This window comes from Rhineura floridana, chromosome 1, assembly GCF_030035675.1.
Source record: "Rhineura floridana isolate rRhiFlo1 chromosome 1, rRhiFlo1.hap2, whole genome shotgun sequence".
Lineage (NCBI taxonomy): Eukaryota > Metazoa > Chordata > Lepidosauria > Squamata > Rhineuridae > Rhineura > Rhineura floridana.
The window spans coordinates 176,764,671-176,786,559 of NC_084480.1; the positions used below are offsets into that span (position 1 = coordinate 176,764,671).

The 21,889-nt window shown below is 41.7% G+C and overlaps 1 protein-coding gene across 5 annotated transcripts in view; it reads left to right on the forward strand.

Moving 5' to 3' along the window:
- The window catches only part of SLC24A3 (solute carrier family 24 member 3), a 221,458-nt gene that overhangs the window by 118,209 nt on the left and 81,360 nt on the right, over positions 1 to 21,889 (forward strand). For all 5 annotated transcript variants that reach the window (XM_061587741.1, XM_061587765.1, XM_061587745.1 and 2 more), the window contains exon 3: positions 19,065 to 19,141. In XM_061587741.1, the coding sequence (XP_061443725.1) occupies positions 19,065 to 19,141 (77 nt within the window). The remainder of the gene's footprint in view (positions 1 to 19,064; positions 19,142 to 21,889) is intronic.

The window sequence follows — 21,889 nt, forward strand, 5'->3', positions numbered from 1 at the left end:
CACCGTCAAAGGAGGGCTGTGTTTCAGTTCTCATATTGTTTTGGAAAGTGCAAATTTGATCAACTTGGCTTCAAATGCAAACTGAATCAAGTCTCTTGCCCATCCCTAGACCATGCAACACTAGCTAAACAGGCAACATATTTTGAAAAGTAAAGCAGTGTACGTAGCTGTGTGATATTTCAAGACACTGAAAAGTAACATCTGCCGCAACTTCTGCTGCTATAACGTCTGCTGCAATGTCTGCTGCAACTTCCTGGGAACGATTTCAGTGGATGTAGCCTGATGACGTAGACAAGGTACTTGCGATGATGCAGACAGCAGCATGTCCTCTCAACCTTTGCCCTTCTTGGCTTATTAAAGCTTGCCGAGGGGGTATGACCAAGTGGATCCAGGGTATGGTCAACACATCATTGCAGGAGGGAGTGGTTCCAGCCACCCTGAAAGAGGCAGTGATCCGACCACTCCTGAAAAAGCCCACCCTGGACCCATTGGTCTGCGACAATTACTGACTAGTTGCAAATTCCCTTCTTAGGGAAGGGAGGGTTGTGGTGCAGCTATTGCAAGTACTCTTGGATGAAACAGATTATCTTGGCCCATTCCAGTCTGGGTTCAGGCCTGCTTATGGGACTGAATCAGCCTTGGTCGCCCTGACGGATGACCTTTATTGGAAGAAGGACAGGGGGAGTGCGACCTTGTTGAGTAACTTGATCTCTCAACAGTGTTTGATACAATTCACCATGGTATCCTTCTGGGCCGACTTGGTGAGATGGATATCGGAGGCACTGGTTTACAGTGGTTCCAATCCTATCTCCAAGGTCGTTTTCAGAGAATAGCATTGGGTAATTGTCTTTTGGCCCCCTGGCAGTTGTGTTGTGGGGTGTTGCAGGGTACCATCTTGTCCTCCATGCTGTTTAAAATCTATATGAAGCCCTTGCGATCGGTCATCAGGAGATTTGAGGCAAGGTGTCAGCAGTACGCTGATGATACCCTGCTCTATTTCTCTGTAAGATATGAATCGGGAAGGACCATGGAAGCCTGTCCCATCCAGAGCCGAAAGAATGAGGCTGGAGTGTGTGTGCAAGTAAATCTCGTTTTATTAGAGTAATGGATACATCAAAGGCATTGCGCTTCATAGGAAACCCTATGCTAACTCACTAGAGTCCCTAACTATACTCTAGACATGCTCTGCAGCGTGTGAAAAAAGTTGACTCAACGACCCCCCACTGGGAGCGGCAGGCTTATATAGGAAATGTTTTCGAACGTAATCTCTGACTCCTTCGTAATTCCTGTCTTTGCACTGTCCGTTTCTTGTGGTGACGGGAACGAGGAGACAGGCGACGCGCATCCAATGGCTCATCTGAAGACACCTGCTCCCGAGCAACGGGCTCAAGGTCAGGGGGCGGTGCCACACTGGAATCCTCCTGGGAACTGCTTGGTAAAGGAGGAGCTGGCACTGTCTCTGAAGCTTCCCCCCACAAGTCCTCTGCATCAACTGGGGGCGGTGCGCTCGGCTCCTCGGAAAGGGCGTTACTCGTGGGAACTGGCTGGAGAGCAGGCTGCCCCCCTCCCGCACAATCCTGCTCATACACAACAATCCCCAACTCTGCTTCTTCTGGCTGCGGAGGTGCCTGAAACTCATGCCTCCCCCCTTCCTGTCCCTTCTGAGTTGGCTGCAGCGCAACAAAGCCCTGGACTGGTGCCTGGACTTGGTGGTGGGCTGGATGAGGGCCATTAAATTGAGTCTGAATCCTAGCAAGCTGGAGGCACTGTGGGTTGGTGGTTCCCGAGTTCAGACAATTGGTCAGACGCCTGCTTTGGATGAGATTGTACTCCCTCTGAAAGAGCAAGTCCGTAATCTGGGGGTGCTCCTGGATCCATCTTTGTCATTAGAGGCCCAGGTGACCTCAGTGACTAGGAGTGCCTTTCACCAGCTTCGGCTGGTAAGACACCTGTGGCCGTTTCTGGACCGGGATAGCCTGACCACTATTGTCCATGCACTGGTAACCTCCAGGCTGGATTACTGTAATGTGCTCTATATGGGGCTGCCCTTGAGGTTGGTCCAGAAGCTGCAAAATGCGGTGGCGACACTGCTTACTGGGGCAGGGTATCGCCAACATGTCACCCCGCTGCTGAAACAATTGCACTGGCTGCCCGTTTGCTACCAGGCCAAGTTCAGAGTTCTAGTTTGGGTGTACAAAGCCCTATACAGCTTGGGACCAGGATACCTGAAAGACCATGTTATCCCTTATATACCCAGCTGATCACTGTGCTCTGCAGGTGTGGGCCTCCTGCAGATACCATCTTATCAGGAGGTCTGTTCTGCACAACATAGGAAATGGACCTTTAGTGTGGCAGCACCTTCCCTGTAGAATTTCCTACCCTTAAATATTAGATGGGCACCATCTCTGTTAGCTTTTCGGTGCCTATTGAAGACTTTCGTCTTTCAACAAGCCTTTTAAGCAGAGACCTTATTCCAGTGTTCGTCTGTGTTGGAATTGCTTTTTAATATGTTTTTATACCTTTTGTTAAAAAAGGTATCTTGAAAGCTTTAAAAAAATGTTTTTAAAGATGTTTTGTTTTAATGTATTTTAAAGTCTGTTTTTATGATGTTTTAAAGTGTTAGTGATTTTGTTTGCCACCCTGGGTTCCTGCTGGGAAGAAGGGCAGGATAGAAATCAAATAATGAATGATGAATGAATGAATGAATGAATGAATGAATAAATAAATAAATAAATAAAGGTAGGCAAGAGTTAAGTCATATCTGTGCTTTCGTGCCTGTTAGAAACAAAACATGGGGTCATTTACTTCAATTTACTTCAGGAAATTATGAAACTAGTGTAAAAAGCTTCCCTCTTTGATTTTATTACATCAGAAAATGCAACGGCAATCCTTTCTAGGGCTTTAGCTACTGTGACCCAAAGGTAAGAACAGCAGGGACCTCTGTGCTTTGCTTTGCTTCTGATGGGCATTAGAAGAGCACAGGACTGGGCCACACACTCTGGTTATTGCATGTTTACCATCCGTGTGAAGAGGCTCTTATTATTATCATTGGTTTGTTACAACCAAAAATCTATGCATTGTCATAAGTCATGTGCCCATAGAGGTCATATTATAGGTGCTGCAGGAGGATGACTGATGGCCCCTTCGGAAAATGGCTTCTGCCTGTCTACACAAGCCTTTGTCATTCCAAATTATTTTTTCTAGGTAAAAGCTTCTGTCATTATTTTCTGATTTTTTTATTTTAAAAAACCCTCATTAACTGAGCCCATGCTGGAATGATTTGTGGAAGTCTTCAATCAAAATTATACAGCCATGAGAGTGGCTGTATACTATAGCCAGTGTGAATTTTTCACATTCCGCAATGTTAAATTGAAAATACCCCCATGCCATTCTGATGTTTCCCATAAGCTCATTTCAAAACAAAACCTCACAAAATTTATAGTCCTGAACTCAGAAACACTTGCTTAACAACCCTCTCAATTTTCATGGCGATAAACAAAACAGTCAGAAAGAATCGAGAGTTCAAAGTCTAAAGAGAGAGAGAGAAAAACCCAGAGCCCTTTTGGACTTTTTTCTCTCAGAGTTCTCATAATCTGTTGAACTTCATTAAAAATCAGCCATGTTCACAGGGGACCTGTAATCCTGTTACTCACCTTGCCCCATACTCTGACCTTCATCTTCTGCAGTTTAAAAGTTTAAAAACGCCTGGCTGATCTTTAATTAATTTAATAAATTTTGCATTGAACTGAATGATAATGTCGGGCATGCTCAGTAAGAACTGTCAGTGTTCTAAAAGCCAGACTCACTGCTTGGCTTGGCTAGTCGGAGCCACACCCACACCAGACTTTGATTTCATGTGAGACAGTCATGGCTTCCCTCAAAGAATCCTGGGAACCGTAGTTTGTGAAGGGTGCTGAGAGGAGACTGCTATTCTCCTGACAGAGGTCCAGCGGCCAGAGTGGTTTAACAGTCAGCCGCTCTGACTGAAGCTCTGTGAGGGGAACAAGGCGTCTCCTAGCAACTCTCAGCACCCTTCACTAACTACACTTCCCAGGATTCTTTGGGAGAAGCCATGACTGTCCAAAGTGAAATAAAGGCCTGGTGTGGATGCGGCCAGGAACAGCTTTTGTTTAAATTTGTGTGGGAGGCTACATGTGCCTGCTGTAAAATAAAAAGGTGGGGGAAATGCTGAAAAGCAATGATCTTGTTCACAATATTTTCCTTTTGGAAAGGAAAGGGGCTTCCCCTCTGCCCAGTGCCCACCCACCCAATCTTCTCCCCTCCCCCTCCTCCTCCCCTCCCTGTCCCTCCCCCAGGTCAGTGCTGGACTATGTCCTGGTAGACCAGGGTTTGAATCCCACACAGCCATGAAGCTCACTGGGTGATCTTGGGCCAGTCACTGCTTCTCAGCTTCAGAGGAAGGCAATGGTAAAACCACCTCTGAATATCGTTTACCATGGAAACCTTATTCATAGGGTCGCCATAAGTCAGGATTGACTTGAAGGCAGTCCATTTCCATTTTCAAACATGATTGCACAGAAATAATTCTCATTGAACTTAAAAAGTATGCAACTGATCAAATCCACCCTCCATTCTCCTCCCTCCTATCCCCTTCATTTGCCCCCTCCAATCCCCTTCTTCCCCTCCCCTCCCCATGGTCAGTTTTATCTATCTTAAGCATAATTGCATGGGAGTAAATACCATTGAACTCAATAAGCATGCAAATAATCAAACCCGCCATCCCCTTCCCCCTCCTTCCCCCTCCCCCTCCTTCTGCTCCCCTCTCCTCTCCCTTTCTGCTTCCCTCGCCTCTCCCCTCCACCTGCTCCTCCCCCATGGTCAGTTTTACCTATTCTAACTATGATTACATAGGAGTAAATCCCATTGAAATCAATAAGCATGCAAATGATCAGACCTGGCTTTCCCCTCCTTCCCCTGTCCTCTCCCTTCCTCCACCCCGCCCCTCTTCCTTCTTCCTCCGTCCCTGCCCACGCCAGCCATCCCTCCCTCCTCCCCGGTCGGAAGCATGATTCCACAGGATTAAATCCCACTGAATTCAATAAACATGTAAGTGATCAAACCTGTCCTTCACCTCCCCTCCCCCTCCTGCCTGCTCCCATCCCCCTCTTTCCCTCTGCCCTCCCTCCCCTCCCTCCTCCTCCTCTCCTCCCCATTCCCTGTGGTCAGTTTCATCTATCCTAAGCATGATTGCAGGGGAGTACGTCCCACTGAACTCAATAAGCATGCAAATGATCAATCCATTCTCAGCAAGCTTGCACAGGATCCCATTTCTTACCTCCTGGATTAAAAAGCAGAGAAATTCACTAATAGGCAAAAAACCTTGCGGTTTAAGAACATACCTATAGCCCACAAATATTTCTATCAAACTTTAAAAAGCAGGGAAATTGGGCAGCTATAGTGAATGCACCAGGGGAGCAGGAGATCTGACCTCCTCTCTGAGATATTGTACTGGAAGAAATTGATCACACACCAAAACAAGATGTGCTGATAATCATGGGGGATTGGAATGCAAAAGTAGGGAACAGAGAAAAATTAAGAATTGTGGGGAAATGGGGCCTAGGAGACAGAAACAAAGCAGGAGATCTGAACAGGGTGTTTCATGACAGATGCTCTTGGAGGTCACTGATTCATAGGGTTGCCATAAGTAATAGTCGACTTGGAGGCACATAACAACAAACAAATTTGTCAAAATGCAAGCAGAATTTGGGTTAGTCTTTCACAGTCCAATCCACTTCCTGTGTAGCTTGGCAGAATTTGGGAACATGTGCCTCTGAGCATATGGTGAGTGGTGGCAACACCTGCAGTCAGCCCAAATAATAGAAACAAGACATGTGCTGCACTGATCTTGTTTTAGCAGGGAGGAAGCAACATTATTAAGACAGTTGACATAATTCAGATAGTCACTATAAATATGTCTGATTTCCTTGGCAATTTTAGTGAAGTTTCCTATAGGAAATCATTTTCTTTTGCTTTTATTTCTGTGAAGCACAGCAACACTTTGCAAAATTTACATTAAAAAAACTCCAAAAATAATTGTGGAATAATGGTACTGACTATTCTGCAGAATAATCTCCAGTGGATATGAGGAGTGTCTCAATTTGCACAAGATAAAACAGTGGGAGGTGAAATGTGTTCTAGCAAAATTGTAGATGTGCTCTATGTTTTTAATTGACCATGACCACCTTTCCTTAAATGAAGTGGTTTAAACATAGCAGGCTGAAAACATGCATTTGGGTCAGGCTAAGTTTGTTTTTTTCCAACAGCTAGAGTCATTGGTGAAGTAGCAACATATTGTAATCAGTCTGATTTTACATCAAACTGCAGTTTCAGATTCAACTGTTAATGCACCCAAAATAGAAGTAGAACATAACTTCCAATTTGAAACACAAAAGGCTGTCTTCACCATATGACACTGACCAATAAAAAGGCTTTGAAATTAATAAAAATAAATTTGACACAGGTTTCTAGGATGAATAATGCAATAACAATTTCTCTGTAGAAACAATAGTAACACAGGAAAGAAGCAAAGAAAGAAGAACACCAACAAACATATAAAAATGTAATTCTCCATCTTTGGAGATGGCAGGTGTTGCCACCACTCCCATATGCTCAGAGGCACGTGGACTGTGAAAGACCAAGCCAAATTGTGTTTGCATTTTGACAAATTTGTAGGGCAGTACAATATCTCAGAGAGGAGGTCAGGTCTCCTGCTCCCCTGGTGCATTCACTATAGCTGCCCAATTCCCCTGCTTTTCAAAGTTTGGTAGAAATATCTGTGGGCTATAGATACATTTTTAAACCGCAAGGTTTTTTGCCCGTTAGTGAATATAGATCACAAAGAGCAAGAGACATCTGTAACTCCCACTCCAATAGTTTCCCATAAGCATCCTGTCCTGTTTTACATATAATTAATGCCTGTCTTGTAGGGCTAAACTTGATGTTACAGAAAGATCTCTGTGCTACTTTCATCCACACAAATGAGATTTGGCAGCTGCTTAACTGTTTTCCTCTGGTCATTTTTTCAGCTCACACCTAATCCCAAAGTGGTTTTTCTCCCAGCTGGTGAAAAGATACAATGGATTCCATGTCTTTTCCCAGTGGTTGAGAGAACAACTTGAGGATGCAATTTTGAGGAGACCAACAGTAGAAAGGGAAAAACTATGTGCTTTCTCTTCCCCCTCCACACTTGCACATTGTCCTACACTGTAGCCTTTGAGTCTGTAAAAAATCCCAAATCATCAGGGAAATGTGACATGGAACTCTGGGTTATATCTAGCCTGGCCCACATTCCTATGGGGCGGGGGGAAAGCACTGCTCTTGGAGCCACCATTGTGATTAGGACAAATTCCTGACACTGGATGGCCTGAACACCATTAAGAAAACATCCTTTTGAGAGAGATCTCTACAATATATTACTCTCCCTTCATCTTTCCTCCTGTCACAGTAACACAGATATTAATATAATGACACAATAACATTTTGCCCTTTCATATGTAAACATGATTATTTTAACTGAAGAGTCTACAACACTGATGGAGCTTTTTTTTTTTTTTTGCAGAAGTTTTACTTAAATTGTAATCGTTTATGAAGAAATTAATGAGTTTAATGTGCCAAGCGAAGAAGAAAATAATACAGCTGAGATACGTAGGCAGGGCTGATGATAGATAATCAAGAGTTTGGCAGGATGAGATTGAGGGAGAATTGACTTCCTAAATGCCATTTTCCTGTCAGTTCACAGAGCATGCCTGCAAGCTATGCTTACAACATAAACAGCTGTCAACCTTGATGTGCTTTCTAACCCACTTAACACATCAGAGTAACGGAGTTTGATTAAATTAATGTAATTTGATTTTTTATAATTAACAAAACTCTTTTGTGTTAGTCCTCACATTACCCATTTACATTATTTATCACCTGGAATTGTGACCGAGGAACACACACATGCCATTCTCTTTAACTACTTACGTTATAGATTGAAAGCTATGAATGAATGACCCTTGTGGAGGGTTCATAATATTGCTAATAAACAACTCTTTACTGTATTCTCTTCACTATGTCTGCTGCCGAGAAGCAAAGGTAAAGAGCATTTTGAAGTTTGGGAGATTCTGGTCTGAAGTTCAACAAATTTTGTCCCATCTGTAAATTCACAAACTCTTTGCTGTGAGCTATTTCTCACATGATAATGCAAAAGGAAACCTGGGTAAGGAAAACTAATATACGCTGAATAGGGACAGGCAAGAATTTCAGTTCAGTTTGCAGGTCAAGCCAAATTCATCAGATTTGCACTTTCTGAAGCAATATGAGAACCGAAACCCAGCCATCCTTCAAAATTCACACTTATTTGAATTTTGCAATGTAGTTTGCCAACCAAACAATGTTTACAAAAAACAGTAATACAAAAAGCACAAAAATATTAGGGGAAAGTGTGCATAAAATGAATATATGAGGGAAAATAACATGCAAAATTGCATGATATGACTAGAAATGGCTTGCAAAAAAATGTACATGAGTCAAAAGAACCTACAAAAAATGTGTTTATTAGGAAAAAAATCACAAAATGCTGGAGAATTTTCATCATTTTTTTAAAAAAATGCAAATTGCTGCAGAAATGTGAACTGTATTTAAGATTGGAAAAATGAGAAACTGAGAGAACTGAAATTGACAGATCTTTCTGTCCTAATGCTGAGGAAAGGACTACAGCCATTCATGCCTCATAGAGCTCTATGATGACTTCACACAGATATGATATGTGTGTTTGCAAACATTGACTTTGCTCCTAAGTTGCTCCTCTGTTCATGTAAGAAAAGGGGCAATTTCCACCAACTCTCCCCTCTCTGGTCTGCCTCAGGCCACCACAGTATTGCTGTAGCCTGTGTATGTATGTAGACAGAGTGTAGTAAAGCTGCCAGCATCCTTAATAGGCACAGAGGAGTGGGCCTGCCTGATCAAGACCTGTGGAGCTACAGGAAAAAATTAACTTGCACACTTCTCCCATTGCTTCAGAAGGAACCTGTTATAAACATTTTATTTGTAAAAAAGCAATTAAGCCATTATCATTTGTTTCTATTAAAGGGTTCATTAATTTAACCTAAGAAGAAGAAAAAAAGCATCACTCCAATTTGTGACCTCAACTGTGCTGGTATAATTTCAGAACCTAATCTTTGTCTTCATGTTTCTGAGATTTGTATCAACAAAGCTTGACAATTACAGCAGTTAGTCTCCCCCCCCCAATACCTAAATTTACTCAGCGAGAGTAAACTGAGATGTTCTATACCTCACCCCCAATTTGACAACCATATGATCTTGGTCCAGGGTGCTATCTATGCTGAGGCTTTCCATTTTCTCCTGTGAGAATTCATCACTTGTGCAAGTATTTTTCATTGAAGTGTTTTGCCCTAAGGTATGGGAAAGAACAGGCTATCGTGCACAAGGCCTGGCTTTTTCAGGGTCTCCTGGGTCATAGTCCATCTGTGTATTCAGGTATAAATCTTAATCTAAACCTAAATATAGTATCTTCTACAATTTTGGAACTGGAGGTTGTGGTTGGAACCCTAAGCAAATTGCTTCTGTCATCAATTATGTGTACTGCTTTCCTCAGACTTAGTTCTAAGTCTCACTGTCTTCCATGTGACTTACTCCCTAGTAAGTATCTTAGGATTCCAGCCTTAGATCAGCTAGAGTCAGAAATCAGGGTTGTTGTGTCCAATGTTAAACCTACCCAGGGTAGACCCATGGAAGCTAATGGACATGACTAATTTAGGTCCATTAAATTTAATGGGTCTACTTTGAGTAGTCCGTAGCTTGATACAACCCTCCATTGTTTTTGTTTAACACATCAACCTCAAGCAAACCGTGCTTGTTCTAATCCACATAAAAGTGCAGGCAAAAAGAACTCCTCAACCATCTCTATTGCGTTTGAACGTGTATTATACTGTAGGAAACATCACTGTAACAGTTGATACAAATCATGATGTGTGGTGTTATTCTTATTGGAGATGAAGCAGAGGCATACCAAGAGCCTGTAGTTAATGAGGGGATTATGTCCCTTAGTTTCAGTTCCCATAAGCCTCTGATTTATCCTTTAATCATATAAGTAAATCAGTAGTTGAAGCAAGGCAAAAGCATTTTTTGACTTTTATAGTTTGAGTGGGGGCATAGCATGATAGTGGTTTATAAAATTATAAATGGTGCAGAGAGAGTAGATAGATACTCCCAGCAATATCACACCAGTTTAAACAGTCATGGCTTCCCTCCTCCCCAAAGTATCCTGGGAACTGTAGTTTGTCAAGGGTGCTGAGAGTTGTTAGGAGACCCTTATTCCCCTCTCAGGGCTACAAATCCCAGTATAATTTAACAATCAATCTCTCTTCCCAAGGAACTCTGGGAATTTTAGTGAGGGTAATGGGGTCACCTAACAGCACTCAACACCCTCAACAAACTACAGTTCCCAGGATTATTTGGGAAGACATGACTGCCAAAGCGGTTTGATAGTGCTTTAAATGAACTCTGGGTCATTCAATAAAGTTGATTAGCAGTAGATTCAGGATGAAAGAAAATATTTTTTTAACATGTAATGTATGGAATTCGGTATCACAAGATATGATGGTCCATCAGTAACTATTAGCCATAAGAAGTGGGGACTGCAACAAAACGTTGCAGTTTATCCTCACTTCCAAACAAAAGTGCTGCTACACAGGGGTCTAAGCAGCCAGCTATGCCCTCTTCTTGGATGCTATAAGCTATAAGGAGCAAAAGTATGATGTTCCCTCCACCTCATTTTCTTTTCTTTTCTTTTTCAGCCGATACTGAACATTCGGGAGCCACTGAACATGCTTAGTTCTTTTTAGCTGTTTGTATGTGGGTGGATGTGGGGCCCTTTGGGGCTTTTTTAAAAAGTGTTGAAGCTCACTGGGTGACCTTGGGCCAGTCACTGCCTCTCAGCCTCAGAGGAAGGCAATGGTAACCCCCAGAGCTTGGAAAAGTTACTTTTTCAAACTACAGCTCCCAGCAGCCCCAGCCAGCATGGCCACTGGATTGGGCTGATGGGAGTTGTAGTTCAAAAAAGTAACTTTTCCAAGCTCTGGTAACCCCCCCCTGAATATCGCTTACCATGAAAACCCTATTCATAGGGTCGCCATAAGTCGGAATAGACTTGAAGGCAGTCCATTTCCATTTTTATACTTCTGCAAACACTAATTCACTGGTGGTGTGATAGACTAGATTAATAGAACCCCCAGGTTCATTTTACCTCTGAGATGCTGATGGGGGAGAATTGTTACGTTCATGCCTTGGCTTGTAAGTTTTCTGGAGACACCTGCCTGGTGACTGTTGAAAACTGGAATAGATGGGCCTTTTGGTCTTGCCCAGTGAAGCCCTTCTTATGTTCTTGTGTGAAAAGGCTGTTATCTCAGGATCAAAACCCTATTGTGATCAAAAACCTGTGATCCAAGATCAAACACACCCCTGCTTCCTCTCCAACATGCATCTCTCTCTACATCACTGGGGAAGGTACTCTGTTGGCAATTTGAAGTGAAAACACTTTAGTATGGAAAGTCATGAAATAGGATACTAGATTACGTGGCATTGTTTTGTTTTGTTTTAATATCTCACTTTATTGGGATTGTGGGCTAATGATGTCATTTAAAAAATCAGTACAATAAAACTGCCATTCAGAATCTTCCAGGCCAGCTGAACACCAACTCAGCCGGGAGCTGCGTGCAGAACCGGACAGTAAAAGCCAGCTCTCAAAATACTCCTGCCAGGGAGTAAGCACTCTCCATCGACTTCTATTGCAGTTATTTTCTTAGACCAATCTTTTCTCCGGCATAATGTTTGCTTGGATTGGGACCTACAGGAGTGGTCCAAGTTGGATGTGGCCTAAGAACATAAGAACATAAGAAGAGCCTGCTGGATCAGGCCAGTGGCCCATCTAGTCCAGCATCCTGTTCTCACAGTGGCCAACCAGGTGCCTGGGGGAAGCCCACAAGCAGGACCCAAGTGCAAGAACACTCTCCCCTCCTGAGGCTTCCGGCAACTGGTTTTCAGAAGCATGCTGCCTCTGACTAGGGTGGCACAGCACAGCCATCATGGCTAGTAGCCATTGATAGCCCTGTCCTCCATGAATTTGTCTAATCTTCTTTTAAAGCCATCCAAGCTGGTGGCCATTACTGCATCTTGTGGGAGCAAATTCCATAGTTTAACTATGCACTGAGTAAAGAAGTACTTCCTTTTGTCTGTCCTGAATCTTCCAACATTCAGCTTCTTTGAATGTCCACGAGTTCTAGTATTATGAGAGAGGGAGAAGAACTTTTCTCTATCCACTTTCTCAATGCCATGCATAATTTTATACACTTCTATCATGTCTCCTCTGACCCGCCTTTTCTCTAAACTAAAAAGCCCCAAATGCTGCAACCTTTCCTCGTAAGGGAGTCGCTCCATCCCCTTGATCATTCTGGTTGCCCTCTTCTGAACCTTTTCCTACTCTATAATATCCTTTCTGAGATGAGGCGACCAGAACTGTACACAGTATTCCAAATGCGGCCGCACCATAGATTTATACAACGGCATTATGATATCGGCTGTTTTATTTTCAATATCTTTCCTAATTATTGCTAGCATGGAATTTGCCTTTTTCACAGCTGCCGCACACTGGGTCGACATTTTCATCGTGCTGTCCACTACAACCCCGAGGTCTCTCTCCTGGTCGGTCACCGCCAGTTCAGACCCCATGAGCGTATATGTGAAATTCAGATTTTTTGCTCCAATATGCATAATTTTACACTTGTTTATATTGAATTGCATTTGCCATTTTTCCGCCCATTCACTCAGTTTGGAGAGGTCTTTTTGGAGCTCTTCGCAATCCCTTTTTGTTTTAACAACCCTGAACAATTTAGTGTCGTCAGCAAACTTGGCCACTTCACTGCTCACTCCTAATTCTAGGTCATTAATGAACAAGTTGAAAAGTACAGGTCCCAATACCGATCCTTGAGGGACTCCACTTTCTACAGCCCTCCATTGGGAGAACTGTCCGTTTATTCCTACTCTCTGCTTTCTGCTTCTTAACCAATTCCTTATCCACAAGAGGACCTCTCCTCTTATGCCATGACTGCTAAGCTTCCTCAGAAGCCTTTGGTGAGGTACCTTGTCAAACGCTTTTTGAAAGTCTAAGTACACTATGTCCACTGGATCACCTCTATCTATATGCTTCTTGACACGCTCAAAGAATTCTAATAGGTTACTGAGACAGGACTTTCCCTTGCAGAAGCCATGCTGGCTCTGCTTCAGCAAGGCTTGTTCTTCTATGTGCTTAGTTAATCTAGCTTTAATAATACTTTCTACCAGTTTTCCAGGGACAGAAGTTAAGCTAACTGGCCTGTAATTTCCGGGATCCCCTCTGGATCCCTTTTTGAAGATTGGCGTTACATTTGCCACTTTCCAGTCCTCAGGCACGGAGGAGGACCCGAGGGACAAGTTACATATTTTAGTTAGCAGATCAGCAATTTCACCTTTGAGTTCTTTGAGAACTCTCGGGTGCATGCCATCCGGCCCCGGTGATTTGTCAGTTTTTATATTGTCCATTAAGCTTAGAACTTCCTCTCTCGTTACCACTATTTGTCTTAGTTCCTCAGAATCCCTTCCTGCAAAAGTCTCCCCCCTTGGCTCTTCCTCTGACATGCCTCCGGAATGCCCTTTTTTGAGGTTTCCACCGGCTCTCCTTCCACCAGGCTGGGCTTTCCCGGTGGACCCCTGGCTGAGCTGGCTGGTTCCTGGCTCCACTGCGGCTCAACCAGGAAGAGAGGCTTCTGCCAGCGTATCTCAACTCAGCTGGGACCCAGTCAGCTCAGTCAGGGATCCACTCTATCCAACTTCCCTCAGCCCAGTGTAAATAGCACTTTGATTTCGCTCCTAAGCACATTTACTTTGCTTTATGAAGTAGGCACCATAAAATTGATCGATCTTCATAGACCACAAATGTAATGCTGCAATATGACTCTGAGATTAAACAAATTTCATTTTCACACTAGGGACCTGGAAGAAGTTGTAAAAAGCACTAAATCATAAACCACAATATAATTATGGGAGTACTATTGTGGTATGATGTGAAGGAATGACTATCTCTCCCTGTTTTTCTATAGCTTGCTAGCTAAAGATGCTTGAATAAAGAGTACTGATAGACAGTTGATGATCCTAAAGCGAGGAAAGCAGGTTACACTTGTTTGCCAGATATGAGAAATAGTTTTGCAGTTTGGACAAAGTGGAAACTGTGACTCTTTGCAGACAACTGGCAGGAAGAAAACTCTGCAAAGTTGTGCTGTTGCTTTGGGATGAATTGATGCTGTTTCAAGACTTGTTGTGCCTGTTTTGCCTAGTGGTTCTTACCTACTCAATGTGTATAACTGAACATATTGACACACCCTAAGTCTCCACTATTCTTTGCTCACCTTTCAGGGAAGTGGGTTCTTCATCTTCTCCCTCTTTTGACTGTGACAATTGATAAAATTCCTTTGGATTTTGGGGCAAGGAAGGGATGGCAGAATGACCACAGGATAAGAAGCAGTTTAACAGAAGAATAGTAGACAAGGACGTAGGGACTTCCTGTGTATACATTTCAAAGGAACTTTTTACAAAATTCTACATCAATGAAACCTCACTCAGCAAAAATTAATAGACTGTTAAAACCTGATGCTGGGTGTTTGGACATTCAGGATCTGATGTATTTTACATTTGATAGGAATGTTATAAGATGCCATAGCAACTTGATAAGAACCCTGCTGGATCAGGCCAAACGTCCTTCTCCTCAAACAATTTGTTATAAACAGTGGCCAGACAGAATCTGGGAAGCCTACAAACAGAGCATGAAGGCAGCAGCCCTCTTCTGCTGGTTTCCCCCAGCTGCTGCTATTCAGATGAAGTGCCTTTGTATATGGAAATTCAGGTTCATTGCCATAGCCAGTAGATCTGTTCTCCATGTTATCCACCTTTTAAAAGCCACCTAAGCCAGTGGCCATTAACACATCTTAATATAATAATAATAATAAATAATCATAAATTTTATTTTTTGAGTTGCCTATCTGTCAGGGTTAGCAGACACTCTAGGCGACTTACAATATCATAAAAACATAATATACAACAACAACAATCACAATCAATTTAAAATCAACTTCAGTTAATACAACCAAAAAAACTAATCCACCTCAATCTTATAGGCCTGCCTGAAGAGCCAGGTCTTTAAGGCTCGGCGAAAGCTTATCGAGGAGGGAGCATGTCGAAGATCAAAGGGAAGAGAGTTCCAGAGGGTGAGGGCCACAACCGAGAAAGCCCTCTCTCTGGTCCGCACCAGCCTAGCTGTTTTGGCCGGTGGGACCGAGAGAAGGTCCTGTGAGGCTGATCTTGTCAGGCGGCATAATTGGTGATTCTGGAGGCGCTCCTTCAGATAAACTGGACCGAAACCGTATAGGGTTTTAAAGGTCAGCACCAACACCTTGAATTGAGCCTGGTAGACAACTGGTAACCAGTGAAGATCTATTAACACTGGGGTGATATGATCACAGCGACGGCTATGCTTGATCAAGCACTCCGCCGCATTTTGTACCAGCTGTAATTTCTAGACTGTCTTCAAGGGTAACCCCACGTAGAGCGCATTACAGTAGTCTTAAGGCAACAAAGACTGTAAATTAACAACATGCTTTTGTGAAGCATGACCTTTTTCTATGGTGCCGGTCTCTCTCTCTCTCTCTCTCCCTCCCCCTTCTCTTTTCCTCTGTGTGTGTGTGTGAGAGAGAGAGAAGCAGGAGTTCCTGGTAGTCATCCTTCAGTACCTTGCCTCCTACACCACAGGGCAGTGCTTCTACTACAAGCTTTGCAGACTGAGCTGCATTTCTCAAAGGCAGACACCATCTAGGCTGTAATACAAGTCTCATCTGATTCTCTGGCACCACTGGGCTTTGTATGAGCAAGCTCGGAGGCTGGGCCTTCAGTTTGAGCATCTTGTCATGGTGTGAGAGGATCCTGCCAGGCTAAGGTTCTGTACCCTTCCCCAACACTGCTGCCTTTATCAGGACCAGGGATGGAGAACCAGTGTCCTCTAGATATTGTTGGGCTCCAACTCTTAACAGCTTCAGCCAGCATGGCCAATTGTCAGGATGATGGAAGTTGCAGTCCAACAACATAGCATCACTGGCTTATATACCACCCCAAAGTGCTAGCTACTCAGGCACAAAATGACAGCCTCTGGTAAAAGCAGGAGGCCCTCCCTCAGTTGCCGCTCAATAGTAGTGGCCAAGTAGTGCAATCAGCCACTCTCTCTTTGCACATACCACCACTGTTTCTCAATTACTAAATATAAGCTCCCATATCTGTCCTCAGGGGCTGATAACAGCAAGATGAATCCAGTCATTTGTTCAAAACATGCTCACAACAGCAAGGAATCATAAGTATAAAACCTGTAAGGTTCCCAAGATTGTATTGTCTTGGCTACAATTGCAGTTTTAATAACATAATCTAATCAAGTGTTTAGAAAGCGCTCTTTTAATTATGTCCAGTATTACAACTTTGAAGATTATGAAACAGAACACTGTGTTTAGAATTTGTTGGGTGTGCTCAAGGCAAATCTATAACACTCACATACTGTTACAGTTACTGTAGCATCAAATTTCCCTATAAATATTTACCAAAAAAGGCTTAAAATGGCCAGCAGACAAATGAAGTAATTTAAGCGTAACATGAACAGTAGGATAGTTTCCATGGCAGGGGAACATGTGGGGATTGTTGGCTTATGGAAGCACTTGGCTTGTTTAATTAAAGTATCTTTGTTGTTACGTGCCTTCAAGTCAATTACAACAGATCTTGTAAGTTCAGGTTCCTTTATGGAATCAATCCATCTCTTCTTTGGCCTTCCTCTTTTTCTACGCCCTTCTGTTTTTCCTAGCATTATTGTCTTTTCTAGGGAATCATGTCTTCTCATGATGTGTCCAAAGTATGACAACCTTAGTTTCATCATTTTATCTTTGAGTGATAGTCCTGGTTTAATTTGTTCTAACACCCAATTATTTGTCTTTTTCACAGTCCGTGGTATATGTAAAGCTCTCCTTCAACACCACATTTCAAATGAGTTGATTTTTCTGTTACCCACTTTTTTCACTGTCCAACTTTCTCATCCCTACGTAGAGATCGGGAATACCATGGTCTGAATGATCCTGACTTTAGTGTTCAGTGATACATCTTTGCATTTGAGGACTTTTCCTAGTTCTCTCATAGCTGCCCTCTTCAGTCCTAGCCTTCTTCTGATTTCTTGACTATTGTCTCCATTTTGGTTAATGACTGTGCCAAGGTATTGATAATCCTTGACAAGTTCAATGTCCTCATTGTCAACTTTAAAGTTACATAAATCTTCTGGTCATTACTTTAGTCTTTTTGATGTTCAGCTGTAGTCCTGCTTTTGTGCTTTCCTCTTGAACTTTCATCAGCATTCGTTGCAAATCATTACTGGTTTCTGCTAAGAGTATGGTATCGACTGCATATCTTAAATTACTGATATTTCTCCCGCCAATTTTCACACCTCCTTCATCTTGGTCCAATCCTGCTTTTTGTACGATATGTTCTGCATATAGATTAAACAAATAGGGTGATAAAATACACCCGTCTCACACCCTTTCCGATGGGGAACCAGTCGGTTTCTCCATATTCTGTCCTTACAGTAGCCTCTTGTCCTGAGTACAGGTTGTGCATCAGGAAAATTAGATGTTGTGGCACCTCCATTTCTTTTAAAGGATTCCATAGTTTTTCATAATCTACACTATCAAAGGCTTTGCTGTAATCTATAAAACACAGGGTGATTTCCTTCTGAAATTCCTTGGTCCGTTCCATTATCCAACGTATGTTTGCGATATGATCTCTGGTGCCTCTTCCCTTCTAATTCCAGCTTGGACATCTGGCATTTCTCGCTCCATATATTGTAAGAGCCTTTGTTGTAGAATCTTGAGTATTACTTGACTTGCATGGGATATTAAGGCAATAGTTCGATAATTACTGCATTCTCTGGGATCTCCTTTCTTTGGAATTGGGATGTATATGGAACACTTCCAGTCTGTGGGCCATTGTTTAGTTTTCCATATTTGTTGACAATTTTTTGTCAAAATTTGGACAGATTCAGGCTCAGTAGCTTGTAGCAACTCCATTGGTATGCCATCTATTCCTGATGATTTGTTTCTTCCAAGTATTTTAAGAGCAGCTTTCACCTCACATTCTAAAATATCTGGTTCTTCATCGTACGGTTCCTCCATGAATGAATCTGTCATGCTTGCATCTCCTTTATAGAGTTCTTCGGTGTATTGCTTCCATCTTCCTTTTATTGCATGTGAGTGTGTTCCCCTGTTGATTATTCAACATTCCTACCCTTGGTTTAAATTTCCCTTTAATTTCTCTAATCTTTTGGAATAGGGCTCTTATTGTACTCTTTTTGTTGTCCTCTTCTATTTTTGTACAATAGCTATTGTAATAGTTCTCTTTATCCGTCTGTACTAGTCGCTGTATAGTTGCATTTAAGGTTCTAAACGTGTTTTTTGCTTTTGCTTTCTCTCTTTAACCATTTTAAGAGTTTCTTCAGTCATCCATTGAGGTCTTTCTCTCTTTTTCACTAGAGGTATTGTCTTTTTGCATTCTTCCCTGATAACGTCTCTGACTGCACTCCATAGTTTTTCTGGTTCTCTGTCAACTAAGTTTAAAGCCTCAAATCTGTTCCTTATTTGATCTTTATATTCTTCTGGGATGTTATTTAAATTGTATTTTGGCATTATGATTGCTTTGTTCTTCTTCTTTAGCTTTACTCTGATTTTCAATATTACCAGTTCATGATCTGTACCGCAGTCTGCTCCTGGTCTGTTTTTGCAGAAAGTATGGAACTTCTGTTACCAATTATGTAATCAGTTTTGATTCCTATATTGACCATTTGGTGATATCTACATGTACAGTCATCTTTTGGGTATCTTTACTATGAACTAAATAAATGTTTCCAGTAGCTTGATCCTTTTCCTTTTCCTTCCTAGCTGTCCATGAATTCCCTAATGACATCTTCACGAATGAGGACCGGCGGCATGGAGCAGTCATTTTGCACGCCTTCTGTGTGAGTCATTGTTTACCTGTATGTGTATCATGTTGCTGGTTTGTTTTTTAAAATAATTAGATATTTTTCCATCACACAGTATAAAAGCAATAATTAAGAGATAAAACAACAATTATTAATAATGCCAATCCATAGCATTCCCCAGCTTTAAAATGCCTTCAAAAACAATAATAATGTTTTAAATGTTCAACAGGAAGTGAAGATCTATGGCTACCACAACAGTATTTATTTATTTAGCGATTCTCAGCAGAAATGGCTTGTAAGAAGGTGTCGTCTTCTATTGCACTGATCCACAAGTATCGTTTATGCCAATGAGTGGTATAAACCCATTGAAATTAATTGACATGGCTAATTTAAGTTCATTAATTTCAGTGGGTCTACTCTGAGTTAGGGATGGAAAGACCTGTTAATTTTGGCTCTCTCAGATTCTCATTTTTCCAGTCTTCAGTTCAGTTCTCCGCAGAGTAAATGGGACTGTGTTTTTCCCTTTTTTAAAATGGCAATGTGAAGAAGTGAGATTGTGGCTGCATTCAGACATAGGGTTTACTGTGTTAGTTTTACTGATTATAATGGTAGCACTTCTGTCCCAATTTTTAACATTCCTTTCATGCTGCAGTACCTGTTGCATTATGGAACTGTGGTTTTTTAACTGTGGCTAATATACCACTATGTCACACTGAATTTAATTCACACCAGTGAGCCTGGTGCGACACTACAGTGAATGTTATTGGACAAGTCCTTACTCCTCCACCCTTTCCACACATGCATATTTCTTTTTTAACAAATTTTTAAATTTTTCTTAACTTTTTAAGGTAACAAATTATATCTCAATTACAGCCTCCAAACTCGAGTATGGCTTGTCATGAAAAGAAAGTATATAACCATCAAAGCCTAAATTCCCCCCCTCTTTTGCTGCAGAAAAATGGTTTTAATGCCAGTGTATATTAAAAAAAAATACAATAAATAATTAAAAATAATTGGACATGTGCACATACAAATACTTGTGCCTATGCCCACCTATATATATACATAGACACACTATATACATAGACACATATGTAAAAACTGATCAATACTTTAAAAATCAATCCATAATTACAAAACAAAACATTTATAATATTATGCATTCCAAATTTGGGCGTAATATGTTGGAGGCTTCCCACCATGTTGTTTTTGACTTACATAAATTATAAATGGGTACCAAGTTTCATAAAAATTATCTTTTTTGGTAATACCTCGGGATTTAACTGTTAATTTTTCCATAAATGCCAGATACCATGTCTTTCTATACCAGTAATCTACTGTGGCACCTTGTAATGTTTTCCAATGGGTTGCTATGGTGATTTTGGCAGCCATCAATAAGTGACCTAATAAGGTTTTGTAGTTTATATCTTTATTCATTCCATCAAACACACATGCACATTACTATTCCCCCATGATTCCCTCGTGAAAATGACAGCAAAGTATATGCCGGTATATCGCCTCAAATTTCAGCACTTCCGTAATTTTCTGAGTTAATGGGCTTGCAAACAGATTTGTTCTGGAAGCAGTTAACATGGAATGAGCTCTAAATTTCCACTATATTTCCAGAAGTGACTTTTAAGTTGTGTGAAAGATCAAATAAATTGTGGAAATTATAAGCTGTTTGAAAGCAGCCTATGTCTAGTTGTTTGTAGAGGGGAAGTCACTGGCTCCAGTAACAAGGATGCTTAATAATTAGTGTTTGGGTCAAGGCTAATGATTTGGTGTGTGATTTTATTTTTCTCTTGATATTCTAGATTATGCACATGAATTCTAATAATGAGGTGGTTTAGCAGATTACTCTGTGCAGCAGTTCCAAAAAGAAAGCATTGATTTTCAAGAATGGAAGACATGACTTCTTCCAAACCCAGAGATAAATACGCATGTGTGAGGAACTGTTTAAAGCGAACCCACTTTCACAATGAGTTTTAAACAGGTTTTTAAATTTCTGGTATTTGTTCAATGACACCACACTGACCTAGGTTAGGTATAGACTGAACCCCAAACAGAAAGTCTGTACGCTATGTTTCTTTGTAGCAAAAATGCAAATCAAGAACCAATAACACCATAAATCCATGTCTGTTCTCAGAAACAGGAAATACGTTATTTGGATTGAATAACTCTCCTTAATTAAATTTACAAAGCCAGATTTTGAGATAATATTTTTGTGGGGGTGAGGGGAGAGATGTCTGGTTGCCTCACGGTACAGTAGCAGTGACAAAAAGGCATAGGCAGTATGGATTGACCATGGTTTTCCAGGGTTTCTTTCCCATCTATACCTAGAAATGCCTGCGGCTTTCTGCATACAAAGCATTGTTACATTTATATCCCACCATTCTCGCAAGGAAGTCAAACCCTGTGAGCCAGGTTAGGCTCAAAGACAGTGACTAGCCCAAGGTCACCCAGTGATTGCTGAGTGGTTGCCAGTCCAACTCGAACGACTACATCACACTAGCTCTCCTGTGAACAAAACCAGAAACATGATCATGCATGTTTGCCTGCAACTAAGCTGTGACCTCTTCCCACCCTTAACATGCAAACATGGACATAATGCATGAAGAATCATGTTATTGCCTCTTTCATCTTGGGTGAAACTTTGGGGAAATGATACATGCAGCAGAGGGTTTAATAGACTTGTATGCAAGATGTGTTTTGATATTCCATCTAAATTAAAATCAGTTCTGAAATGCCGGAGGAAGTAATGAGCTTTCTTGCCATTAGACTTTC